Source organism: Schistocerca piceifrons, chromosome 1, assembly GCF_021461385.2.
Source record: "Schistocerca piceifrons isolate TAMUIC-IGC-003096 chromosome 1, iqSchPice1.1, whole genome shotgun sequence".
NCBI lineage: Eukaryota > Metazoa > Arthropoda > Insecta > Orthoptera > Acrididae > Schistocerca > Schistocerca piceifrons.
The window spans coordinates 735,502,737-735,525,852 of record NC_060138.1 but is presented as its reverse complement, the minus strand read 5'-3'; the positions used below and the strand labels follow the sequence as shown (position 1 = coordinate 735,525,852).

At 38.1% G+C, this 23,116-nt stretch overlaps 1 protein-coding gene across 3 annotated transcripts in view; it reads right to left on the bottom strand.

The window, feature by feature from the left end:
* LOC124711389 (germinal-center associated nuclear protein) overlaps nt 1-23,116 on the bottom strand; it is a 294,702-nt gene that overhangs the window by 179,346 nt on the left and 92,240 nt on the right. For all 3 annotated transcript variants that reach the window (XM_047241452.1, XM_047241443.1, XM_047241459.1), the window contains 3 exons: nt 22,109-22,167; nt 15,699-15,756; nt 9,734-9,849 (listed from right to left, as the gene is read on the bottom strand). In XM_047241452.1, the coding sequence (XP_047097408.1) occupies nt 9,734-9,849; nt 15,699-15,756; nt 22,109-22,167 (233 nt within the window). The remainder of the gene's footprint in view (nt 1-9,733; nt 9,850-15,698; nt 15,757-22,108; nt 22,168-23,116) is intronic.

Genomic DNA, 23,116 nt, shown 5'->3' with positions numbered 1-23,116 from the left:
AATATGTTGCGATTTCTGAGGTCATGGTTACCGTTGGCTCTGAGAACACAGCTGCTTCTATCTGAATACATACTGGATTTTGCACCTATACTGACACGAGAATGTTAAAACGTCTCTTGCTTACAAACACACTGTCTGCCTGCTGCTCTCTCACTGGCTGCGTAGAAACAGCAGCTGACACATGCCCTTTTGTTCCTTCATATCTCACTCTGGGCATTGACAAATTCAGTGCAGTAAAGCGATCACTGTATTTAAGTGTTGTAAAATGATTCTTCTATTCAGTGTTTACCATCTCATAAATGAAAATAGGTTTTAAAAATTTTCTGATTCATTCCACATCCATGATAACTATTCCACCTGGGTCCTGTGGAAGGTACACTAGCATACCCATTTTTTATCATTATAAATATTTGTTGTGTATTGTTGTTGTTGTTCTGACATGTTCTACGTACTGGCAGATCTCCTCATGATGGATCAATTGGAATGAAAAATACAGCTGATCTAATCCAATCTAATCTAGAGTAATCTGCAGCACAAAACACGTAAGTATGCCACGGGCTCTCAACTAGATTGTTACCATCTCCTGCAGAAATGTATATTCTTGTTGAGTGTTTGTCGAATCTTAAGGTCAATTCAATTTCAGCCACAAATTAACTGAGGCAAACTGCATTTCAAAAATGATAGATGTTCCTAAAATGCCAAAGTATGGGGTATATAGATTCCCATGGTTGGCAGCATGATGTAATTTCCAGCCTGCTTACTACTCCCCTCTCTTCACTCATCTATCATCCAAGGTGGTATCACTGTTCCCCCTCCAACCCTTATGCAGTGCTGAGCTTGAGCAACTGTGAAACATGGACTGAAATTAAAATTTTATATTTGTGGGGATCCAAGTGCACTAAAAATAAATAAATATAATAGAGGGAAACATTCCAAGTGGGAAAAATATATCTAAAAACAAAGACGATGTGACTTACCAAACGAAAGCACTGGCAGGTTGATAGACATACAAACATGCACACAAAATTCAAGCTTTCGCAACCAACGGTTGCTTCATGAGGAAAGAGGGAAGGAGAGGGAAAGACGAAAGGATGTGGGTTTTAAGGGAGAGGGTAAGGAGTCATTCCAATCCCGGGAGCGGAAAGACTTACCTTAGGGGGAAAAAAGGACAGGTATACACTCGCACACACACACATATCCATCCACACATACACAGACACAAGCAGACATTTGTAAAGGCAAAGAGTTTGGGCAGAGATGTCAGTCGAGGTGGAAGTATAGAGGCAAAGATGTTGTTGAAAGACAGGTGAGGTATGAATGGTGGTAACTTGAAATTAGCGGAGGTTGAGGCCTGGCGGATAACGAGAAGAGAGGATATACTGAAGGGCAAGTTCTCATCTCCGGAGTTCTGACAGGTTGGTGTTAGTGGGAAGTATCCAGATAACCCGGACGGTGTAACACTGTGCCAAGATGTGCTGGCCGTGCACCAAGGCATGTTTAGCCACAGGGTGATCCTCATTACCAACAAACACTGTCTGCCTGTGTCCATTCATGCGAATGGACAGTTTGTTGCCCACTAACACCAACCTGTCAGAACTCCGGAGTTCAAGATTAAGGAGACAGGTGCTTCAAAGGAAGGGACAAGAGTATCTACACAACAGTTTTGTATTCTGGATGATGTCGAAAGGTTGCTAGTTACATGGATAAATGAAAGGAATTACAAGGCGACACAATTTACAGGAATGTCATTTATGAGGAAGTGAGAATGATTTTTGCTGACCTCGTTAGGAAGATGCCAGGAACGTCAGTGGCCAAAGAAGTGTTCAAGGGAACCATGGGTGATTTGAGAAGTTTCAAAAGAAGAACCAGCATCCACAGTGTTCGTTGTGAGGTATGGCAAAGCAGCCAGCCCCAACACAAAGGCAGCAGAAAGCTTCATCAGCAACTTCAAGGTGGTCATAGATTCTGTGAGTTATCTGTCACAACAGATTTTTAATTGTGACGAGGCAGGTCTACTCTGCAAAAAGATGCTGAAGTGTGCTTCTACAACAGCAGAGGAGAATGTATTGCCTGGCCACAAGCCAATGAAAGACTGTCTCACACTGCTATTTTGAGCAAATACAAGTGGTGATTTGAAAATTAAACCACTGCCTGTTTACCACTGAGAAACTCCATGACTTTTCAAGAAGTGTAAAGTCCAGAAGAGCAGGTTAAATGTGACGGGGAGGTCCAACAACAAGGCTTGGGTGACATGTGATCTTTTTCGTGATTGGATCAATGAAGAGTTTGTTCCTTTGGCGAAAAAATATTTGATTGAGATGAATCTGCCACTCTGTGTCTTGCTTGTTATGGTTGACGCTCCTGCCCATTCTCCAGGCCTACAAGTTTACCTCCTTGAAGAATTCACAAATTCATCAAGATCCAATTTCTGCCTCCCAACACCATTCCGTTACTACAGCCTATGCACCAGCAGATTATTTCTAACTTTAAGAAGCTCCACACTGAAGCATTCTTTGAGCACTGCTTTGAACTGACTGAAGCTAGCAATCTAACTGTCAGAGAGTTTTGGAAATATCACTTCAACATCGTTGTCTGCATCAAGACGATCGAAAAGGCTTTGGCCAGAGCGCAATGTCAAATGTGACTCTGAGGCATTTGCATCAGTACCTGTAGAGCCTGTAGTCAACAAGATTGGGTCTTTCCCATGGGCATGGGACTAGAAATAGATAATAATGATGTTGATGAGCTTGTGGAAGGTCACAGCCAAGAGATGACCAAAAAAGACCTTATGGAATTCCAATGTGTTCCACAGTAGGATGTTGTGGAGTGGACTTCTTCAGAGGAGGAGGAGGTGGCAGTAACAGCAAACCAGCAGTCTTCAGGCACAATTGGCACAATAAGAGAAATGCTGAAAACATGGGAATTGGTTGCATCAGACATTGAAAATAATCACCCCAATAAAATAGTGGCTATGTGCACTACAAATTTATGTGATGATAATGCTGTGTCGCATTTTTGCCATGTGCTGCACCATCGTTAGAAACAAATGATTATAAATAGCTCCATAGTAAAAAAGAATTAGTTATGTAACATGAATAATAAAGTACATAATACATCTAAAAACAAAGATGATGTGACTTACCAAACGAAAGCGCTGGCACGTCGATAGACACACAAACATACACACAAAATTCAAGCTTTGGCAACAAACTGTTGCCTCATCAGGAAAGAGGGAAGGAGAGGGAAAGACGAAAGGAAGTGGGTTTTTAGGGGAGAGGGTAAGGAGTCATTCCAATCCCAGGAGCGGAAAGACTTACTTTAGGGGGAAAAAAGGACGGGTATACACTCGCGCGCACACACACACACACACACATATCCACCCACACATATATCCTGTATACAGGATATATGTGTGGATGGATATGTGTGTGTGTGTGTGCGTGAGTGTATACCCGTCCTTTTTCCCCCTAAGGTAAGTCTTTCCGCTCCCGGGATTGGAATGACTCCTTACCCTCTCCCCTAAAAATCCACTTCCTTTCGTCTTTCCCTCTCCTTCCCTCTTTCCTGATGAGGCAACAGTTTGTTGCGAAAGCTTGAATTTTGTGTGTATGTTTGTGTTTGTTTGTGTGTCTATCGACGTGCCAGCGCTTTCGTTTGGTAAGTCACATCATCTTTGCTTTTAGATATATTTTTCCCATGTGGAATGTTTCCCTCTATTAATTCAAAGTACATAATACTGTATGTATAATTTTCTTTGAATAAATGGTGTGAATAAGATAAAACTTTCAGCATTCTTTCTGCATGGAACACATTATCATATTTTACATTAATTCATATGGGATAAATTGTTTCGATTGATGAGTGTTTCACTCTAGGAGTAAGATTCTAGAATGAATTATGCTCAGTATGCAAGGTTCCACTGTACATACATCATAGTGTCTATTGCTATAAATTCTCTCTCTCCTCTTTGAAGTTAGGCTTCAAGTTTTGATGTACATTTTCTGTTCATGTGAACTGTACCTACTGCATTTGTTCATCTTTAATGAAAGTAATGTAAGTGAGATGGACTTGTGTACCAACTGTCCCCATATACCATGTGGCTCTTCCCAAGTAAGGTTCCAAAAGTGTTGTCGCAATATTCTCAGTAATTTACAAATATCTTCCCTGACTACTATGTCACACTTTGCACCAGTATAAACTAAAAAGTCAAACACAAATCCTGTTTCACAATCACGCAGAACAAATATTTTTATACCCAAATGAGGTCTTTTAGAAGGAACGTATTGTTCCAAAGTCAAGACTCTCTTGCGCAATAAAATACTTTCATCTATAAAAACTTTTTCGATTGGAGTGAGTGCTGTCCTGAACTTCCCTTTCAGGTAAGAAGTGGCTGATATTTTGTACAGCCTATCATCTAGAGCAGAAACATGCAAGGTTTAGAGTAACAATAGATACCTGTCACAAGACATTATTTCACTAATAATTAGAGTTGTGAGGAGAAGATCATTTGACCAAGATTCAGACTATTTCAGTTTTTTAATTCTTGCCATGAGAAGAGTTATGGCAGGAAACAACAAATTTCTGCTATACACTTATATTTCTTGCCCTTCAAATGGCTATTCTCATAGAGTAGCACTCTGAACATTGTAGTAACTATTAGTTTCATCTACAATAATTGAGGAATTCTACTAATATAATAAAAAACTGGTGATGATGACAATAATTGAGACTAATTTCTCCATGAACAATGTCTCAAAAACTTGCAGTGCACTAGGGTTTTCCAGAAGTGTAAGAGTCACACCTGGATATGCTGTATCAAAATCGTAACTCTGGGATTCAGCTCCTTTCTACATCACTGAAATTTGCCTCAAACTCACTTTTTTCACTGGGAGCACATCAACTTCATCTCCATTATCGCTGCCTGTCGTTCTTCCAGAAGGCCTAAATATGCAACAAGAGAAATAGCTTTCTGGCCACTGAGATTTTGAAGGACAGAAATCAAGAATCACATTGTCTTCAGTTTCAGATGAAGAAATAAAATCATCATCATTACCACTTTCCACGAAAATATGTTCTATTTCCTTGTCAGATAGCATGTAGTTACATATTTTCAAACAAAATGAAACAGTACAAAGCAAGTCATCAGGCCGACAAACTACAGCTTCTGCCATCTGCTGAAGGACCACTGTAAATCCTACAAGCTACAAAATTGTTAAGGCTTTCATACGCACTTGTTGACAAATTACCTGTCAGTGCCTGTCTCAGGTTCTTCGGCTGATGTTCCTTTGATAGTTCTTCTGATGGTTCACCAGCATGAGTGGTTGGCATTGTCAAATCTTCACCCCTCATTGCTGTTGGTGGACTGGACTAGAGATCACAGCCGCAGATCATATGTACCTGGTGTGTCAATGTCCAAGGGCTTTTTTGTGGTCATTACTGCTTCAGTTCTCCCCTTGCTGCCTGCAACAGTCATTCTCTGCAGCACAGGAATCCACGAGCCATTCACCTCGAAGCTTTCTTGTTTCTTGTTGAAGCTATTGTTATGTCTGTGTATTTCTATAGCTTCCCTGAACAAGCAGGTATAATAGTTCTTCTCTACAGCAATAATTTCCATGTTGGTTAATTTCACTATGTGGTCAGTCTCACACAGTGCATGCTCCGCAACGGCTGAGAAGGTGAAGAAATTAAAACTTGGACCAAATGATATCCTGGTCAGCTCTGATGATGTTTCTTTGTTTACTAAAGAGCCACTAGATGATTCTCTGGAGTATATCAGTTCCATTTTCCTGCAAGACATTACCAACTTCTTTCATGCATGTCTCACCACGAGCTATTTCACTTGGAAAGGCAACTTCTACGAACTACTGGAAGACATAGTCTTGGTTAGTACACTTAGTCCAGTGATGGTCAATTCTTAATGAAACATTTTGAAGCACAGGCATTGGACTCGGAGCCTCGTAAACCTGAAGTGTGATATGGATACTTCAATGATAGTGTGATATAGATACTTAGATGATACCTCCGTTGTGGGCGTCAAGGCAAGGAACAGCTCAGCGACTTCCTAAGACACCTGAACAGTCTCTATACCAACATAAAATTTGCCTAGAAAAGGACCAACAGCTACCCTGGGACACAGTGTGTATCGAAAACTAACACACAAGGACCAATACCTGCACAAACTATCAAATCACCACCTGAGCCAGAAAAGAGACATGATTAATATGCTTGCAATAAAAGCAAGATAAATGTGGACCGTAGCACCTCAGACGTGAGATGCAACACCTGGAAAGTGTTCTGAGGAGCAATAAGTACTCCACCAGTTACATAAGAAGCATTATAGAAACAATGTCTCAGCAAAGTGACACATCAGAAAAAGAAATGCCAGGAATAGCCCTTCTGCCATACATTTCCAGACTGGTGGACAGAATCAGCTGTATATTGCACAAACATGGCATAAAGACTAGTAATAAACAGACGAAGAAGATCAAAAAGTGTCCCAGATTGGCAAAAGAGAAAAGGGACCCCGTTTGCAATGTAGGAAACATACTGTATACCATGCACACGTAGGAAAAGTCTATGTTGGAATGACTGGATGGTCAGTCAACACCAGGAACACCATACATGAGTGATGTTGTAGGTTGGCTCATGTAGAGAAATTGGCATAGCAGAGTAGGCACTGTGTGAGACTAACCACATAGTGAAATTCCCCAACATGGAAGTTTTTGCTGTAGAGAAGACCTATTAGACCCATCTGTTCACGAAAGCTATAGAAATACACCAACATGGTGACAGACCCAACAAGAAAGAAGAATGCCTGAAGGTGAACGGATCCTGGATTCCCTTGCTGCAGAGAACAACCCTTGCAAGTAGCAAGGGGAGAACTGCAGCGGTAATGACCACAGAAAACCCCTTGGACGTTGGCACACCAAATACATATAATCAGTGGCTGCGAGCTTGACTCCAGTTCACTACCAGCAGTTGAAATTGAAGTCTTGGCAATACCAGCCACTTGTGCTGGCATAACATCAGAAAAATCATCAAACAAACTGTGGATGAAGAACCCAAGACAGAAGCCAACGGGCAATTTGTCATTCCTACAAGCTGCTTGGAGCTCCATAAGTGATGCCATGTTATCACACTGCTAACATTTACTAAGAAAACATCAAAATGCATGTATCCAACATTAGCACTCCTGGCACTCTCAGTTTCTCTCACATATATATGTCATTAGCCCAGGAGGCACTATGATTGTGCACCAGTATACATGTCACTAGCAGGTAAAAGGTTAAGGCATTTAACTGCATATTTTTGGAATGAGCTGTAAGCAGAGCTCTTGTCTCTGGTAGAGCAAAGCAGAAACCAGAAACTAGAAGCTGCTGGAAAGGCATAACATGTAGAGTGGTAGAGTGTACTTATTGATTTGCAAAGATAATGCAATAACTGCAAAGTATCACTCTGAATAAGATTAAACTGTTGGAAAAATAAATTTTTTGAACTAAATCCTCAACTGTTTGCCCCCTTATTCCTTTCATAGCTTCTACTCACCACTCCAGAATCACTTGTGCTAAGCAATCTAGGGAATTTCTCCCTCTCACTCTCACTCTGTTAAAGGTGACTTAGTAAATCTTAGCCCATGATGAAAAATATTGTGAACAATGTGCTGATTGCACTATGCAGATCACACCATTACCCCAGCTGGTGAAAGGGCCTGTGCCGGGTCATGAAAGACTGAACAAAGTGAGTTAAGGTTTACAAGATCTTTGTTTGAAGAATCCACACTGATTTTTATAGACAATATTTTCTCTCTCTACAGCAGCCATAATACATGAGTGTAAAACATGTTCCAAAATTCTACAACAGACTGATGTCAGCAATATAGGCCTACAGTTATGTGCATATAGCCTACAACTCTTCTGGCAAACAGGAATTATCTGCACTTCTTTTCCAGTCACTAGATACCCTTTGTTGCTCCAATAACCAAAGATACACTGCTGCTAGAAATAAAGGAAGTTCTTTCGCATGATTTCTGCAGAATCTTCACAGGTATCTCACCCAGTTCTATGCATTTCCACCATGTTAAGTGATTGAAGTTGCTTTTTTTATTATTCCACAGCCACTTATCTCAGTTCATGTGATGATTTAGAGAAGAAACCATATTATGATCTTCCATGGTGAAACAATTTTGGAAGACTGAATACAGTATTTCAGCCTTCTCTCTGTCATCTTCCATTAAGGTTCCAGTTTGGTCACTAAGTGACTGAACAGATGATTTCAATCTGCTTACTGACTTTAAATATAAGACCAAAACTTAAATTTAGTAGTTAGATTACAGGCAAAATCTTACTTTCAAATTCACTGATCGCTTCTCTCATTGCGCTCCTTATGCCCTGTTCAGCCTTTGTTTTATATTTAGGCTCTGACTTCACTTAAATCTGTGAAGCAGTTCTCTTTGCTTTATGGCAACTTTCTAAAAAGTCTATTAATCCACAACGGGTCCTTTCCATTCCTTAAAACCTTACTCAGCACATACTTCTTTAAGGCATATTGAACAATGCTTCTGAATTTCATCCATTTGTGCTCTACATCTTCATCCTCAGAACTAAATATATCATGTTGCCTACTCAGATACTCAACAACTTGTATCATGCTACTCTTGCTAAGCAAAATATTTTCATATTTTTTTAACATTCTTTCTAATATTCATAGTCCTTGAGATCACTAATGTGATCACTAATACTCCCCCCCCCCCCCCTCTACGTTAACTAATTCAAAAATGAATTAAGAATATGGTGACCAATATTTCATACAGTGAGCTTCTTTGGTGACACCATTGATTTACAAGAGATGTCACATTCTTAACTTTACAAATAACTCCATTGTAATCATTACACGTCCATTTAATGACCGAACCCTGGGTTGTGTTACTTTTATCAGTGATCATACAGGTAGCATAATCAGCATGAATACCCCCCCCCCCCTCCCCACGTTAACTAATTCAAAAATGAATTAAGAATATGGTGACCAATATTTTATACAGTGAGCTTCTTTGGTGACACCATTGATTTACAAGAGATGTCACATTCTTAACTTTACAAATAACTCCATTGTAATCATTACACGTCCATTTAATATTACCACCTTCGGATAAAACTGGACTGAACCCTGGGTTGTTTTACTTTTATCAGTGACCATACAGGTAGCATAGTCAGCATGAATAAATTAAATCTGACTTCTTGTATCAAAACAGCCTTGGTGTCTACAATTCCCCAAATTTCATTAAGAAGGACATGAGAGTTAAAGACAAAATGTGATTACCCTCTAATCATAAAAATGGTAATGTCTCACGATTCAAGCAAATAAGGTTTGTTATCCTGAGATATGAATATTATTTAGAAAATTAAATGTCACAAACTGCACTAGACTATTAAAAATGGAAAAAAAGTACAGCCCTGTGGATGTGAAGCTTAACTGCACCTATTGTACATTCCAGGTATCATCCCACATAATTTTCACTAGTTTCAAAAGTTGAAAGAATACATGGATAAAAGGAGTTTTGCAAGTGGTTATATTCAAGAAGCAGCGATAAAATTTTGAGAAAACGAACAGACCACTCCTATAACACTGACTTAAAAAGAATAAAGGTTTGTTCTAAATGTGCATCAAATTAATTCGTTATTCCTTAGAAGCTTGATTGTAGAGTTTATCTTCTTCATATGATTGGAGCATGTCTTACCTGATCATTTCACCCACACATTCGTTGATAATATTGTTAAACAACTGCTGTATATATCCAGCAGATACTTGGGTGCTTCCAGAAATTTTCTTGCTTTCAGGTGATCTTCCATCTGGCTGCAAATTAAATTTGGTTTACAAATATTATAATTATTTATTACAAAAATAGGCTTAAAAATGAAAATGACTAGAATTCAGATAACCACTAATACTATAATTGCAAGACTGCTTGTAAATTTAATGAGTCTGTATAATAAGATGTTGTGATTGCTTCTTAACTCTTAACATTACAGTACACAGTATCACTGAATTACCAATCAATAATTATAGTTATTATCTGGGAGCTAAGGAAGTAATGACTATTATTTGTAGTGAATGTTATTTGGAATGACTCCTTACCCTCTCCCTTAAAACCCATATCCTTTTGTCTTTCCTTCTCCTTCCCTCTTTCCTGACGAGGCAACCATTGGTTGCGAAAGCTAGAATTTTGTGTGTATGTTTGTGTTTGTTTGTGTGTCTATCGACCTGCCAGTGCTTTTGTTTGGTAAGTTTCATCATCTTTCTTTTTAGATATATTTTTCCCACGTGGAATGTTTCCCTCTATTATATTTATAATTTAGTTTCAATTAAATAAAGTGCCTGTATGCCTTACAGAAAATATATTTGAAGTATATGACAAAATACCTCAGCAAGGCAGAAGGTAACAGCACCTCCCCTCCCCCCCCCCCCCCCTGCCCCCACCCTATTTTTGTTGTTTATATAGTACAACACATTTTGTACCATTCTTCATGTTGATTTCAAATTCATACCATCATACCTGCAATTTTATTCTCCCCAAACATTTGGACTGTAAATCTTTCCTTTACTTTTTCCTAATATATGTTTGTCCATTCCTTTGATCAAAAAACAGCCCAAAATTTGAAACCTGCTGTCATCTCTGTTTTTGTCAGATCTGCTGTTACTGAAACAGTTTCTGATTTAGATGCCCCATTTACATTTCACACAGTGCCTTCCTATTATTATTATTATTATTATTATTATTTACTTTTGCCTATAAGCATTAAATACATTAACATTTTTCTGAAGTCAACTTTAATTTTCATTCATACTCTGCCTTTTACTCCTGTTTATCTGATTTGGCTTATATTCTGGCAAGGTTCATTAAGTCACAATAGATATAAGTTGGAGACTGGTTGGTTGAAAGAACAGTGGTTGAAAATTGTTTTGTCAGTAGTGCTTGGCTGACAAATAATTACAGTTTTAAAAATAGTGTAACACAATATACAAACGAAATACTGCAGCTGTTGTGAAAATCAGGGATTCTAGGATGGTAGCTGCCAATTTCTCATGCATTAAAATTTTTAATTGTTCATCATGATATTGTGAAATTTAAGTATGGTACTTGTGCAGGCTTTTCCACAGTGTATTATGGCATGAAAGAACTGCTGATGATAATTCAGCAATTAAGTGATGCCATGAAAATCACACTGTAGTGCTTCATAAGATCTATTCTGCCAACATGCCACTTAGTATCATTCCTGCCATCACAACCAATCTTTATCATACAATTCACAGGATTGCTGTCCTGTCAGAAGGTCAGGAAGACTTATCAGGGTCATGAGCTCTTTGAGGCAAGAAACCTTTTTATCAAAAACGAAGATAAAAGACACAAACAAAAAAAGGACACAACAATGTAAGATGAATCAAAATAAGGCTTGTAAAACTTCTTGACAAATTAAAACTTGTGGTGGACAGAGACTCAATGGTGGAAACAACCATTAGACCATGCGGTATGCAAACAGAACAGCTAATTATCATATCACAATAAAAGTAAAACCACACAGTCATTCATGAAGGAAGTGTCTGGCCAACAGCACAAGCTCAAGGATGTAACATCAATACGCAGTAAAAATGTTTTCATTACTGATAATTCAGAAACATGTACAGTATTTAACAATCACTTTCTGATTACAGCAGATGAATTAAATAAAAAATTAGTTTCTACAGAGAATCACATAACTCTCTTAGAAAATGGATTTCCAAGACTGCTATCTGAAATACACCTCTGTAATACTGGTAAGAGGGAGATCGAGTCAGTAGTTAAATTGCTGAAGACTAAGGACTCTCATGGATATGATCGGATATCTAGCTAGAACTAAAGCACTGTGCTGCAGCCACATTTATAATTTTGCATTTAGTAATGCCTAGTTTCCTGAATGACTGATTCAATAGTGAAACCGCTGTATGAAAAAAGAGAAAGGGATAACACATACCATTTTAATCTTATTTCTATGCCATTAGTGTTTGCAAAAGACTGTATATATAAAAGAAATTGACGTTTCAGTTCACACAATTTGCTGTCAGACAAAAAGTTTGGTTTAAAGAGGTTTGAAAACTAAAAACTCTATATTCTCTTTTGTAGGTGAGGCACTGGACAGATTAAACAACAAGTTGCAAACAATAATCATTTTACTTGATTTAACTAATGCATTTGATTGTTCTGATCACAAAATATTACTGCAGAAGTTGGACCATTGTGGAATAATAGGATTGACTCACAATTGGTTCCTCTCATACTTCAACAAAAGACAACAAAATGTGATTCTCCACACTAATGTGAACAGCTATGAGATAGCACCTGATAGGGCACAGATGTGTGAGTGTGGGGGGTGAGGGAAAGGTGGGGGGGGGGGGGGGGGGGCAGAAGATGCCTCAGGACTCAGTGCTGAGCTGACTACTGCTCCTAATATTTACAAATAATATGCATTGTAATATGATTTGATTCTAAAATATTTCTGTTTGCTGATGACATCGGCTTGGCAGTGAAGGGTGTTGAATGCAACAGAGGGTTGGGTTGGGTTGTCTGGGGGAAGAGACCAAACAGCGAGGTCATCGGTCTCAACGGATTAGGGTAGGAAGTCGGCCGCGCCCTTTCAAAGGAACCATCCCGGCATTTGCCTGGAGCGATTTAGGGAAATCACGGAAAACCTAAATCAGGATGGCCGGACGCGGGATTGAACCGTCGTCCTCCTGAATGCGAGTCCAGTGTGCTAACCACTGCGCCACCTCACTCGGTGAATGCAACAGAAGTAATGTATCAAATAGTGCAGTTTAAGGCATGAGTACATGGCTTGTACAAAATAAACTGATGATAAATCACACAAAGACTTTTTACAGTTTCTAACAAACAGCTCAATTATACATGACATTTTTTGATTACACAGAATGGGCATATCATTAGTGAGTCTGAACAATTCAAATTCCTAGGTGTTCAGATAGGTAGCAAGCCGTCACAGAAAGTTCATATTCAGGATCTTATTCAAAAACTGAATGCAGATTTATTTTGCTTTAGAACAGTATCTGCAATAAGTGATAATCCATCACAAAAATTGTCTACTTTGCTTACTTTCATTCACTTATGACATACAGCATTAAATTCTGGGGTAACCCTTTCCATTCACAAACGGTATTTTTGGTTCAGAAATGGGCAGTTCAAGAAATATGTAGTGTAAATTCGCAAGCCTTTTGTCTACCCCAATTCAGAAGTCTTGGGATTTTGAGACTAGCTTCTCAATATTTATTTTCTTTAATGTCATTTGTTAACAACATGAGCTTATTCCCCTGAACTGGCAGCTTTCACACAGTTAATACTAGGCAAAACCCAATCTACATTTGGGTCGCACTTCCATTACTCTTGTGCGAAAAGGTGTGCTGTGGTTTGCTGCATCCACTTCAATTAGGTACCATGAGAACTAAAAAATCTTAGCATTAATCCGCACACTTTCAAGTGTAAACTGAAGAATTTCCTTCAGATTCGCTTCTCTTTCTCCCTCAGGTGGTTCCTGGAAAAAAGTACACTGACTTCTATGTTATATTGTTGATGATGTTAATATACAGTAGGATACAGCTGCCTCTACTGATGTCTTTTATTCAACTAGCAATGCTATATCTGGTCTTCGAAAACTATGCAAAAAATGTAAAATTTTCTCACTCACTATTTGCAAACTATTAGCCCTACAGAAAAAATGAAAAGGACCTTCTTGTAGGAAACGTAATGTGGTTAAATTGTATCCTGGAACACTTTTTTTGCTAGAAGCCACAGTTTTCGAGTTATTCAACAAAATGTACAAAAGTGACCTTCAAATGCACCTCCACACCCACTCTCAGCCCCCAACAGTCAGGATCTCTTGTATGTTGTTCATGGCACTCCCTCCTATCACTGTGGTAAAATTTGTAACTGCATGAATTGTTCTCCATATGAAATCAAATTTGATATTCATTGACTTGTCTTATTAGGCCACCGTCTTATCAAGCCCCTACAAATTGTAAAACTGACATTTTTGTTTATTTTATCTAACAATTTTGTGAATTTTAACAGTATAAAATAAACAATTACAACACTGTATTCATCCTATGCTGGAGGCCTAAATAGCCCAATTAATAGAGACTAACAAAGATCCAACATTCGGAATAGTTCATGTAGTAAGAAATTTTTGCATATCGGTACAAGAGTGTTCCATAAACAACATACTAAAAATCCTGATTGATGAGAGATGAGTGTGGGGGTGGAGGTGCCATTGAAGGTCACTTTTGCACATTTTTGTTGAATAATTCGAAAACCATGGCCTAAAGCAAAAATGTATCCCAGTACAAAATTTAACTACATTAAATTTCCTACCAAAAGGTCCTGTTCATTTTTTATGTAGGACTAGGAGTCTGCATGTAGTGAGTGATACAAAATGGAAGTCTCATTTTTGAAGGGCAGAAATAACATTGCAAGTTGCTTACAGTGATAACGTTAGGGACAGCTGAATCACCCTGAATACTCACAGCTTCTCATATGCACATGATTTGTGTACATTTTATTTTACCTATTACTACTTTTCTGGTGCTAATTTCATGTTCTGATACATTCCATGACTATGGAGACTTGCTCCTCAATTTGATCCTACAGAACTAGGTGTGTAAAATAAAATTCATGGCTACGTCATTTCCCCACGATATTCTTTCTTTCTGGAGTACTAGTCCAGGAAATTGTGTACGAGAGATTCTGTTAAGTTTGGAAAGTAGGCGAGAGGTACTGCAGATCTTGAACCATGAGAGCAGTTGTGGGTCATGCCGAGACAGCTCATTCATTAAGGGCATTACCTATGAATGGAAAGGTTCCAGGTTCGAGTCCTGATCTGACACAGAGTTCTGATGTCAGGCAAATTCGAAACAGAGCAGACTCTGCTCTGCTGAAATATTCATTCTGAAAATGACAATTAAGCTGCTCATAGTAACAAATCAAGAGAGATACACCGAGACAAATATAATGCTACCTGCAGAAGTCTGTTACATGTTCTCAGGTACTATGTCAGAACTGATGAATGAGCTAAAGCAAAATGAAAAACGAAAGACACTTTCAAGAGAAAAACAGCATTTAGATTTATCATTAGCTTATAGTTATCAAGCACTGTGATTGTGGAGAAGCAGAATCACTTACACAGTATTACATATATCACAAGTTAAGTGCCAACAGGGTAATTTTCAAATTTACTGCAGACTCACAATATGCAGTAGATACAATATTCTGTTGAAAGACACAGGTACTACCAGAATATGAGACCTCTTGATGATGGAAACTAAGACAGCAAAATGGGCACACAGTATGTTCTCATCAGACTTTCTGTTGTAGGTAATCTTAAGCCCTACAAGGTTTTCAGAGTATCCATTCTGAATTAGTAGTGGACCATTACTGATATATTTAATATTTTCATAAACTTCGTCAAAACTGTTCATTTCTTGTAAATGGTACTATAATGCACTGGAAGGTAATGCTACTATTATCACACAAACATTCCTCCTTTGTTAAAAAAAGAACACAAGAAATGGTATAACCATGAAGCTTCCATTCAACTCCACCTCAACTGATAAAAAGCACAATTTACAACATAAAAGCAAAGGATCGAGAAAATAGAGCATACCTCTGATCTTAATGGTTCAGTGACATCTGTCTTCTCATCGTGCACAGCCACCTGAGTTCTGAAAATACAAAACACCCTTACTTCAGACATCCTCACTGCACAAATATATATATATATATATATATATTTTTTTTTTTTTCCAGATGAACCAGTGAATATTTGCTGAGATATCTCAAGCAGATGAATGTGAGAGCATGTCCTTTATCATCACAGGTAAAATATCAAACTGAATACAGCTGTAGAGAGTAGTTAGTTGCTTCATAGTACTGCAGCTGTTTGCGTGTATCACTCATGAAATCATGGGGGCAAGCTTCAATACTCAAACTTTGCCCTTCTTTACAGATGTGCTGACAGTTCACCATTTGCCAATTATTGTGTTAATATTTTGACACTTCAATTATTCAGCCACTGAACTCTCCACAAAAACAGTAATTTGTCAAATGAGGAACCAGTTCAGGCAGCTTCCAAAATCTGTACTTCTATCAACCACTGATAAATGTTCCACTTCCCAACATCTCAAAGACTCACTGTCAATTGATTAAGACTGCATTATGATTCATCACATCACCATCTAGTCACCACGTAAGTTTACAGTGCACAATCATGATGAAGAAGATGACAAGAACTTGTGTTTATGTCATTCAACAGCTACAATATAGGCCTGTACAATTTTAGGATGATAAGAATTTGTTTAAAAGTATTCCACCTGCTGTTTCATTGTTACTTGAAACACAGAGCACATCCAAGGAAACGGCCATCTTCTTCTTCAAAACAGAATATAGTCAAAGTCAACTAAAATGTGACACACTGATACTTTTACATGAAAGCCATAACAAAAATATAAATACACGAAACCCTAACAAAATGATACTGACCCCTCCCTGCCATCAAAAGCTCTAGGAAGAGATGAACAGATTCAACTCCTAGCCTCATTTAATCAACTCACTTCATCTAAGTAACTCTAAGAATGTCTCCCATCAGTGGCTTAATTTGCTGTTCATTCTTCCTTTGTCATGACTGCTCTCAGTAACATGAGAAACTACCACTACACAGCTCTCATTTTAAGATCTCTTGGGTGTGTCATGCAGCTGAGTTTCTGATCCAGTATTGTGCTCAGTAATTTCACTGCTCGTATAAAACTATGAACATGACTATCAGTACCGAATCCAATGGATGAAAACATGATACACACAGCTGAAAACGAGAAACAGATGTTTTCCACTATGGATTTTAAAAAACTGTATTTTTCTCCCAGATTTTTAATCCTCTTCACTTTTAATCACATTTGATGAATAGTAGTTATTCAGTTCACAGATGAATGGGAAGTAAAAAAAGTACAAACCACTTACAGATAATGCATTGAATCAAGCTTCTTACAGAGGTCATTTTGTTGTTAATAGTTATGGTAGGAAGAATAACACTTTAAATACACCACCCTGAAGAGAAAATCAGACTATTCACGCAAATGTAAATGTGAAGCACATAGAATTCCAGGAATTATATGGAAAAAATCTGCCAAACTCCGACAAAAATAAATAAAGCAACCGACATGAATACTGCGTATGTTGTTACACAACAGTACTAAATAACAATATTAAATGCAGACCACTGCTACTGCAATTCACATAGCTTATCAATACATAACACATATTTTCATGCTGCTATGAAACACTACATATCTAAATTACAAAACAATATAATACATAGTTCAGCAAGTAGTAGTAGTAGTAGTAGTAGTAGTCACTTTGTAAAAAGGGAAAAGGGATAATGTAGACAATTTTAGACCTACTTCTATGCCATCAGTGTTTGCTTAAGTTATTGAAAAGGTTGTGTATGTAAGAATAATTGATTATTCTATATCACACGATCATTATTCACAGTGTTGAGAATGGTTGTGATGTGGTGTCTGAGTGGGGTACGGTTAAATGGGGGATGCCTCAGAGATCAGTATTGGGGCCACTCCTGTCCCTTATTTATATAAATGATGACACTAGCTTAATAGTAAAGGATGTTGTGTGCAACATTGGCTCAGTTTCAAACAGTGCAGTTCATGATCTAAGTTCATGGTTTGTAGAAAATAAGCTAACTCTAAATCACAGTAAGACCCAGTTTTTACAGTTTCTAACAATTCAACAAAACCTGATGTTTTAATTTCACAGAATCTGTGAAACTGAACAGCTCAAATTTCTTGTTGTTCAGATAGATAGTAAACTCTCGTGGAAAGCCCATGTTCAGGATCTTGTTCAAAGACTGCTCTCGCGGCAAGATCTATTTACGAAATTTCAGTCGCCAACTTTCCCTTCTGAATGCGAAAATATTTTGTTGAGCCCAACCTACATAGGTAGGAATGATCATCAAAATAAAGTAAGAGAAATCAGAGATCGAACAGAAAGATTTAGGTGTTCGTTTTTCCCGCGCGCTGTTCGGGAGTGGAATGGTAGAGAGATAGTATGATTGTGGTTCGACGAACCCTCTGCCAAGCACTTAAATGTGAATTGCAGAGTAGTCATGTAGATGTAGATGTAGACTTAATGCTGCCAGTTTTACTATTCAAATCGTATCTGAAGTGAGTGATAGTTCGACACAAAAATTAGTATACTTGGCTTATTTTCATTCGCTTATGTCATATGGTACTATATATTGTGGGGTAACTCTTCCCATTCTAAAAGGATGCTTTTGACTCGGAAACGGGCAGTTCAGGCAATAAGTGGTGTACATTCATGAGCATCTTGTCGACCCGTGTTTGCTAGTCTGGGTATTTTGACATTAGCCTCTCAATATATACATTCTTTACTATCATTTCTTGTTAACAAGATTAGCTTATTTCCAAGAATAAGCAGCTTTCACTCCGTTAATATTCAGCATAAATCAAATCTGCATTTGGATCAGACTTCCTTAACTCTTGTGCAGAAAGGTGTGCAGTATATTGCTGCATCCATTTTCAATAAGCTACCACTAGAATTCAATTGTTGATTGCATTTACTTAAACTTATGGCTTGACTTTTTTTCAAGTTCATAAACATTTTATTTTTATTTGTTATTACTTTAAAGGTGTAATTTCATGTACTGACACATTCCATGACCTTTGAGATTTGCTCCTCAATTTGGCCCTATGGAACTTGACATGTAAATAAAATAAAATAATAATAATAATTCCCTTGACAGACTGCTGAATATGTCTACAACAATTACGTGAAACATCTTTGATTAAAAACAAAAATGAAATTCAGTTGCAAAAGATGAGTAACAGTTATTCTTATCTACAAAACAAACAGCACTGATAAAGTCATGTTAGAGAGTAGATGTATGGTGTTATGTGAGAGTTAAGATGGAAGATGGCTAGGGTAACCAACATGGTTAAAAGGAAATGATAGAACATTACTAGAAGAAGACATATTGCCATTATCAGACTGGAAAGACACCAAAATTCCAGCAGCAGTGAAAAGGTAATTAAAATATTCCTCTTCCTGTTTTTCATAGGTTGTGTCAAAAATTTCTAACCACTGGTTTGGTATTTAGAGAGCTTAGTTGAGGCTTGCCAGGATCTATGATACAAACAATATTTGCTGCCATGTACTCGAAAGGAATAGGACCCAACACATTTCATGATGTTTTATCTCAATGCTACGACCATATAATTATAACAAGAATTTTGTGCAAGGAAGATCTCATGAAGATGCCTTGTATGTAGAACAATCGCTCATGTCTACCATTCACTGGACATCACTGGGGAGAGCACCTGCAACAAGCATGCCAATATGTTGACCCAACTGCACATACATTGAAGGTGAGCTTGGATTTAAATTGGAAAGAGAAAGCAGATTCTGATTTTTGAAAAGCAAGGGTCCATTCTCATCCATCAAACACTCATAACATAGATGATCAGAACTCCACATTTTTCTCTGTGGGACTGTGAAAGAGCAGGCCTATAGACATGATATCCCAAATACATATTTATTCATTTCCTTCTGTTAGTGTTGTATATGGTGATTTCTTCCTACATGATGATAACACTCAAGCACAACAGCCTATCTAGAGGACAAATATCTTCATTATCTAAGCAGTTCAGCAGTGCTTGACTTCTATAGTTTTCTATCTGTGTCAAAATAAGTGATTCAGGTTTCCCACAGATTACCATTTGAGCAACAGGTTTTGGAGCAGTTGTCATTTTGACAATATTCTACGCGGCCATTGCAAAGCATGCACTTTCTTTCCCATTCATTCTCAACACTGACTACCATATAATCATCTAAAATGACACATGACAACTGTCAGGTCAGGAATACAACCTGTATTTCCTTCTTTTGACATGTAGTCACATTAACCAATAGTTAGTTTGTTAATTAGTTGCATGTTTCATAGATCATACTCCCAATAAATGTTGTGATGTGGAATGTGTCAACTGCACTAACATAGAACATCTACATTGGGTGCAGGTGGCAGGGGTTGGAAAATGGCTCACTTGCAGGAAGTCTGGCACCCAGACTGTAGCCTGTTCCACAGCTATGCACTGGCTGAATACACACAGGCTCCAGGGTGACCGCCAGCTGCCCTATAGTTCCGCTCCGAACAGCAAAACTTGCTGTTACTGCTACCCATCAGACAGTGCCATCACACACCTTTGACGGAATCATCAGCCAGTGTACGTCCATTAGCTGCTCTTGTGCCTGAACCTGCATCTCAATGGCTCACATGCTCACAGCCTCGTGGTACAGAGCTGCTGATCATTCACTCCTGTCGAATTACCACTTTTGATGACTATGGACTTCATTATAGTGGGCACATTGTCACGTTGGTCTTTCAGTAGTACTCAACTGTGGACTTTAATCCTCTGAAGATATATTGAGCTTAGTTCAAAGTTAGTAAACAAAGAGTTGTTATAACAATGTGTGAATTCAATCATACCAGTCACACCGTTCAGCTAAGGATACAACAGTGGCCACAAGAATAATGGTTTTGTGTCACAGCACTCTTCCCTCATCCGTCAGTGGCCGCAAGCGACGAAGCTAACTACCCCACGTGTGACACACATCGTTCCTGTGGATTGTAAGTACAGTACCTGTTCAAGTTGACTCACTGCAGTGCCATCTTTTGATTTCACCCATCACCTGCCTGCTGCCTTCCTTCATGTAGAGTCCAACACTGCCATGCCATCGCATTTTGCTCTGACCATGGAACCACAACAGATGCTATTACCGAGGGTGGTGACACCCAGATAGAACAAGGACAATGAGGCTGATTTTTCACATGTGTTTTAGCTTTTCCAGATGTGTCTTCCCCCATTGTTGCTTTGTTCCTGAGTGTATTCTCTTCCTTGATGTTGACAGTCTACACGGTTTTCAGTGGTTCCTTGGTGTATTTCTCATATTTCTGTGTATGTTCAAGTCCCATTTCACTGCAGTATATTCTTTTGTGTGATTGAATGTTTTATGATTACTATGTCTGTTTGGTTGCTGAAGTCATAATTGTCTCTGGCCCTTTCATTTTAGGGTCAGGCAATTCTGGACCTGCTGCAGAACATCTCTCTGCTCACTCAGGTTCTACAGACTTTCCCACAGTGTTCGAGTGGGTGTGATTAACAGCAGCGTTTGGACTGTCCATCCAAGAGTTTTATGTGTGCCAAGCTCAGCCACCTTCCATCTAGCTTGTTTGCAATGTTGTTGTGCTGTCTGGCACTCCGTTTATTGTTCACACAGTTCTCTGCCAGAAGTCCCTCTGGTGTCAACACAGCCCTTGAATGTTCTCTCATCCTCTGCCCTGTCATGGCTGTCCTGTCCTCTCCAGCCCTGCCGACCCTGATGCCTGCTCTCTCAACAGCCCTGTGGAATCCTGCTACCTCATATGCAAAATAATGTATGGCAACCAATGTAAGGATGACATGAAAAGCAGACTAGCAGAGGCAAAGTGGGCATTCCTGGCCAAAATAAGTCTACTAGTATCAAACATAAGTCTTAATTTGAAGAGAAATTTCTGAGAATATATGTTTGGAGCACAGCATTGCATGGTAGAAACTATTGATTATGGGAAAACTGGAGAAGAAGAGAACTGATGCATTTGAAATGTAGTGTTACAGAAGGATGTTGAAAATCAGATGGACTTACAAGGTAAGAAATGAGGAGGTTATCCACAAATCAGCAAAGAATGGAAAATGTAGAAAATACTGACAAGAAGAAAGGACACGATGATAGGACATGTGTTAAGACATCAGTGAATTACTTCCATGTTGGTATATGGAGTTGTAAAGGGTAAAAACTGTATGAGAATGATAGCAATTGAAATATAGCAGACAAATTGTTGAAGATTTAAGTAGTAAATGCTAAACCAAAGTGAACCACAAAAATTGTATGTGGATATATTAAACTGGTCGTTTTTCCAGTTTTACTTATCTATAGCTATGTATAGACACATACCTGATTATTGGTTTATCAAGCACTTTGTTGAATAATTCTGTCTTCTGATGGTATGCAATCTGCAAATGAAAATTAATTATACAAACATTATTTTAAAACAAATATTTATATTATTATCTGGCTGCCTTCAACTAGACTTATAATATGCGACATGTAGGTACAGATTTAAAATTATAAAATTAAATCCCCATTTCATTCCATTCCTCAGTAAATTTGTAATAAGGTACTCAATATATACAACAGTAGTAGTAGTAGTATAACAACAACAGTAATAATATTTATTCAAAAATGAATAATCAATACAATCCTTAGAATAATATAGTTTTTGGACATCACATAGATTGGGAACTGTAAACTTTCAAGGCCGGAAATACGACAATTATTAAAATTTTCTGGGCTATTATTCTATGATCAGATGAATTTCACAGTTTGTATTCAATATGAAATTCAACTGACTACAACGTAATAGCCTGGAAGATTTTAATAGGTGTCATCACACAGATTACACTTCTGAACCTGTTAGTGAAGAATATCAAGGTTTACAATTTATAAACTAAAGTTTTGAGTTAAACAAAAAATTTTATATTTTAATATATTATACATTTGTTAGTATATAAGAAACAGTGCTTCTATTTACAGACATTCTTTCAAGCATTGACTGTCATCTTATGACTGGATGCACAAAAATGGTTCAAATGGCTCTGAGCACTACGGGACTTAACATCTGAGGTCATCATACCCCTAGAACTTGGAAGTACTTAAACCTAACTAACCTAAGGACATCACACACATCCATGCCCGAGGCAGGATTCGAACCTCCGACCGTAGCGGTCAAGCGGTTCCAGACTGAAGCGCCTAGAACCGCTCGGCCACAACGGCTGGCCTGGATGCACAGTTTATGAAATTGCCATTTAACAGTGTTTTTTCTCCCTTCATCCTAAAATTTCATGCAATTACTGATCTTATAATCAGAGTCACTTAATCATATACTGAGCACTTATAAATAGC